The following is a 1,408-nucleotide window of genomic DNA, read 5'->3' as shown; positions in this document are numbered from 1 at the left end:
GCGGCGGCGCCGCCGCCGCCGCCGGCACTGCCTTCCCCGTTCGCTATCCTTCCCGTCTCAGTTCCCGATTCTGCTGCTGCTGCTGCTGGCGCTGCTGCCGCCGCCGCCACTGGCTGCTGTTTTGTCTCCCGGGGTCGCGGCATCAGATTGATGATCTCCTCCCAAATGAGGTCCGCCGGAACCTCGAATGCGGACGCGCCCAACACGTGCACCTCGATGTGGCTCCGCAACGCCAACTGCTCCGGGGTGTAGTGGTGTTGTAGTGCCTGGCAGTGGTGGTGGTGATGGTGATGTTGGTGGTGGTGATGGTGGTGATGGTGATGGTGATGTTGGTGGTGATGGTGATGTTGGTGGTGGTGATGGTGGTGATGGTGATGGTGGTGGTGATGTTGGTGGTGGTGATGTTGATGAGAGCGAGCGTAGGAGCACTGACGAACACGGCATTGATGGCGGTGGACGTGCGAATGCACTCGTGGTGGTGGTTTTGGCAGTGCCGAGGGTGTGTGTGTGTTTGCATGCATGTGGACCGCAGACGGATTTTCTCGTACTCAGCACAACTGTCCATTATTGTCCTGCGCTTTCGCCCGCATTTCGCCCGTATTCATTTGTCTTCGCAATCCTTAGCCCCCGTAGTACATATCTTCGTCGTACTTGCTACCTTCTCACAACACCTCGTGAGCAAGATATGGTGCACCCTGCCCAGTCGGGAAAGCCGGAATGTCCCCCACAACACCGTGATCACGTCTCCGTACACCGTACACCGTACCTGGATTACCGTCAACGCCTGCGACATTCGCTTGCTCAGCAGACACATCATTGCGCCGTCAAAAGCGGGTAGTGGCCGCCACGCCCGAAACGCCGCCCAGCCTGCCGGCACGGGCTCCCAAACACCGCCGCTCGAATGACCCGTGGGTCGCGGCGGCGGCTTGTCAGGCACGTAGTTGGGCAGCCGGCCCGTGGCGGTTAGGTACCGGTGTGTCAGCAGCTGACTCTCGTTCATGTGCTGGTACGACATACATACCGCGGCGTGAGGCCCCGTCAGGTAGGCAGTACGATGCTCGTCACACACCCAGCCCCAATGGCAGTGGGGGCAGCAGCTAAGGCCACTGCCGCCGCCGCCGCCAGCGGCGGCCGGCAGTTGCACGGCGGCGGCGCTTCCGTGGTGGTCGCATGCGGTGCCACTGCTGGCATCTGGAGCGGCGGCGGCGGCGGCGGCGGGGGCGGGGGCGTGGCCAGCAGCCGCAGCCGCAGGATTGGCTGTTCTGCTCTTGGCGAGCTGAGTGCGGGTGCGCATACAGACGCTGCATTTCGCCTCTCCAAGAATAGCACGGAGCTCGCCGCGACTTAGCGGCCGCCGTAGCAAGGGCTCCAGAACTCGCTGACAGTTAGTACGCTGAGCGATACAGAA

The 1,408-nt window shown here is 62.5% G+C and overlaps 1 protein-coding gene across 1 annotated transcript in view; it reads right to left on the bottom strand.

The window, feature by feature from the left end:
• The window catches only part of VOLCADRAFT_107174 (uncharacterized protein), a gene marked incomplete at both ends in the record, with an annotated part of 5,155 nt that overhangs the window by 2,722 nt on the left and 1,025 nt on the right, over positions 1-1,408 (bottom strand). The window contains 2 exons of the mRNA XM_002956237.1: positions 213-469; positions 767-1,191. Coding sequence (XP_002956283.1) covers positions 213-469; positions 767-1,191 — 682 coding nt within the window. The remainder of the gene's footprint in view (positions 1-212; positions 470-766; positions 1,192-1,408) is intronic.

This window comes from Volvox carteri (assembly GCF_000143455.1).
Source record: "Volvox carteri f. nagariensis unplaced genomic scaffold VOLCAscaffold_59, whole genome shotgun sequence".
In the NCBI taxonomy this organism is placed as follows: domain Eukaryota; kingdom Viridiplantae; phylum Chlorophyta; class Chlorophyceae; order Chlamydomonadales; family Volvocaceae; genus Volvox; species Volvox carteri.
This window is presented reverse-complemented; position numbering and strand designations above follow the sequence as displayed.